The following is a 3,340-nucleotide window of genomic DNA, read 5'->3' as shown; positions in this document are numbered from 1 at the left end:
AGAACCATAGTAAAGACCAGTATGGACTATCAATACAAAGTGACCATTTAGAATGAGGCCCAGTTCAATGAGAGGAAGTCTTAACAGAACTGGGGGATGACAGACAGGAAGTGGGGGGGGTGGAGATCTAATATATTGTTGTGCCAAACACTAAAGCATGATATTGTAATAAATCTACACCCCATTCCCTACGTAGAACACTACATTAGACCTGGTCAGCAGCACCGTAGTGCACTACATAGGGAATAGGGAACCATTTGGAACAGAGACAGTAATTCCCCTGAACATCTTCCTCTTCCTCATCTGGTTTCTTGAACAGCCCTTCACTCCTCCCCTCTTCCTCCCCTCCTCCCTTTTCATTCTATTCTATCAGCCACACCACTAGCTCACCTCCACACAATACATTTACAAGTTAAAGACACACCTTGGAATAAATAACAAAGGAAAACTATTACTAGATGAAGTTGAGTGTTTTTTATTATTTCTCATCACCATAAATCATATTTAATCACTGAACAGTAGCAGACCTAACTTCATCTGTTCCTGACTCTGGATAGTGGATTAAAAAGACCATCAATCTCCAATGATATTAAAGTACTATTCTGAACATTACTGATATACTGAGTGGCAAGTCAAGATATCTGCTGGTTTTATTGTTTGGTCAACAGCACCACCTGCTGGACAGGTTTAATGTTGCTGGACTGAGCAGTATGGGAGGATGAAAGATGACACATTTAGGGCCGGTTTCCTGGACATCTACATTGAACATACTGTTTAGTCCAGGACTATGATTCATCTGTGTCTGGGAAACCAGACCATATAGTTTAGTAGAAAGTAAGTGATACCAGCTTGTAGTGGGCTGACTAGTCCTGAATTGTCCTTTAGTTCCTGGACCATTTTCCATGCAGCTCCAGGTGACAGAGAACACATCAATTAGGACCGAGCCAACAAGCTGATCAATGATACTGAGGAGAATTACATAGAGACAGAGAACCAACTGAGAAAACATATCAATGGTTCTGAATGACAACCAATATACATCAACACCAGACATCATGATTCATGGAAATGTACAAGATTAAAACATTGTATTGAATTTTAATTAATAACAAATCTGTTTACAGTTTAACCAGCTCAGCTATAGACTACACCAGCATGACTAGTATCTATGTGGACCCTACTACAGTTTAACCAGCTCAGCTATAGACTACACCAGCATGACTAGTATCTATGTGGACCCTCCTACAGTTTAACCAGCTCAGCTATAGACTACACCAGCATGACTAGTATCTATGTGGACCCTACTACAGTTTAACCAGCTCAGCTATAGACTACACCAGCATGACTAGTATCTATGTGGACCCTACTACAGTTTAACCAGCTCAGCTATAGACTACACCAGCATGACTAGTATCTATGTGGACCCTACTACAGTTTAACCAGCTCAGCTATAGACTACACCAGCATGACTAGTATCTATGTGGACCCTACTACAGTTTAACCAGCTCAGCTATAGACTACACCAGCATGACTAGTATCTATGTGGACCCTACTACAGTTTAACCAGCTCAGCTATAGACTACACCAGCATGACTAGTATCTATGTGGACCCTACTACAGTTTAACCAGCTCAGCTATAGACTACACCAGCATGACTAGTATCTATGTGGACCCTACTACAGTTTAACCAGCTCAGCTATAGACTACACCAGCATGACTAGTATCTATGTGGACCCTACTACAGTTTAACCAGCTCAGCTATAGACTACACCAGCATGACTAGTATCTATGTGGACCCTACTACAGTTTAACCAGCTCAGCTATAGACTACACCAGCATGACTAGTATCTATGTGGACCCTACTACAGTTTAACCAGCTCAGCTATAGACTACACCAGCATGACTAGTATCTATGTGGACCCTCCTACAGTTTAACCAGCTCAGCTATAGACTACACCAGCATGACTAGTATCTAGGTGGACCCTACTACAGTTTAACCAGCTCAGCTATATACTACACCAGCATGACTAGTATCTATGTGGACCCTACTACAGTTTAACCAGCTCAGCTATAGACTACACCAGCATGACTAGTATCTATGTAGACCCTACTACAGTTTAACCAGCTCAGCAGAACCAGTGAGACCAAAACAATATCCAAACCCAGGATAGAGGGGCTGAGTGAATGTGGTCTGGACTCTGTGGAGGAGGGTCATTGTGTCAGAGACACTGTAGAAGGACAGAGTACCTGCCTTGTGATCCAGGTACACTCCTACTCTGGAGGACTGAGGGCCTGATACTTTAGTCACAACATTATTGTGTCTGAAACAATAACCACCTCTAGAGCACTCTAATCTCCAGGACTTGTTATTGTGTCCAAATCCACCATCATTACCTCTCTCTGTTCTGCTGATGTCTTTATATGAGACTGCTGTAATAACATCCCCACTCATCTCCACCTCCCAGTAACAGCGTCCAGACAGACCCTCTCTACACAGAACCTGACACCAGTAGGTGAATCTGTCTGGATGGTCAGGATATGGTTGGACTTGGCGTGTAAAGGTCACCTTTCTGTTCCCTTCAGACAGAGAGAGGTGTGTGTGTGCTGTGTTTGGGTCCAGTGTGAGCTGACAGGAATCTGGGAGAAGAGCAGAGACCAATGAGGGGAGTCAGAACAATAAGTTAAGTCAGATACTGTATCTACCCTGTCTTTGATTAGAGCACAGCAGAGATCAAATCAGAGAAATATGAGGAGTCAGATAGATACCCAGTCTTTGATTAGATCTACTATTGCTATATATTTCTAGAGGGATTGTTAGGAGTGTCAGTAAAAAGAGACTGTTAGTTACTTCACAATAAAGAGACTCACATTGTAACAACTGTTCTCTGGTCTTGGGCTCTGGAGGCAGTACAACATCCACTATATTCACTACAGACACACAAACACATTGACAGAGAGAGGGAATGTTATCATCAGACCATATTCCACATGTATATGACTAGTAGGGAACTTTCAATGGTCTAAAGTTGATGTTCTTATTGTTTTCAACACACCTGTAGTGGAGATCTTGGTCCATTCTCCTTTAAGGAAGTCTTCTAGTTTCTCTCTCAGTTCAGACACAGTCTTACTCACATCTCCAAAGTACTGAAGAGGACGGACAACGATGCTGGGTAAGTCTGAAGATACACTGATACTGGAGAGAGACTGATACCTCTGGAGAGAGAGAGAGAGGGACTGATAACTCTGGAGAGAGAGAGAGAGAGAGAGAGAGACTGATAACTCTGGAGAGAGAGAGATAGACTGATACCTCTGGAGAGAGAGAGAGAGAGACTGATAACTC

The 3,340-nt window shown here is 42.6% G+C and overlaps 1 protein-coding gene across 1 annotated transcript; it reads right to left on the bottom strand.

Annotated features, from left to right (window-relative positions):
• Nucleotides 1-459: 459 nt before the first annotated feature.
• On the bottom strand, nt 460-3,076 carry LOC149983658 (stonustoxin subunit beta-like). Its single transcript, XM_090233401.1, has 3 exons — nt 3,050-3,076; nt 2,869-2,998; nt 460-2,637 (listed from the first exon to the last, which is right to left on the bottom strand). The coding sequence occupies exons 1-3, from the start codon at nt 3,074-3,076 to the stop codon at nt 2,111-2,113; spliced, it is 684 nt and encodes a 227-aa protein (XP_090089527.1). The 3' UTR covers nt 460-2,110.
• Between the last annotated feature and the right edge of the window lie 264 nt (nt 3,077-3,340).

This window comes from Oncorhynchus mykiss, chromosome 4 (genome assembly GCF_057628025.1).
Source record: "Oncorhynchus mykiss isolate SJ-2025 chromosome 4, ASM5762802v1, whole genome shotgun sequence".
In the NCBI taxonomy this organism is placed as follows: domain Eukaryota; kingdom Metazoa; phylum Chordata; class Actinopteri; order Salmoniformes; family Salmonidae; genus Oncorhynchus; species Oncorhynchus mykiss.
The sequence above is the reverse complement of the archived record's forward strand: the minus strand, read 5'-3'. Positions and strand labels throughout refer to the sequence as shown.

Bases quoted from the DNA above. Each gene is read 5' to 3' on its own strand.
- LOC149983658 (XM_090233401.1), bottom strand. From the start codon at position 3,076: ATGGACCAAGATCTCCACTACAGGTGT. The intron at 2,999-3,049 runs GTTGAAAACAAT...GTTCCCTACTAG, and splicing joins AAGATCTCCACTACAGGTGT to TCATATACATGTGGAATATG. The intron at 2,638-2,868 runs GTGAGTCTCTTT...CTCTTCTCCCAG, and splicing joins CAGAGAACAGTTGTTACAAT to ATTCCTGTCAGCTCACACTG.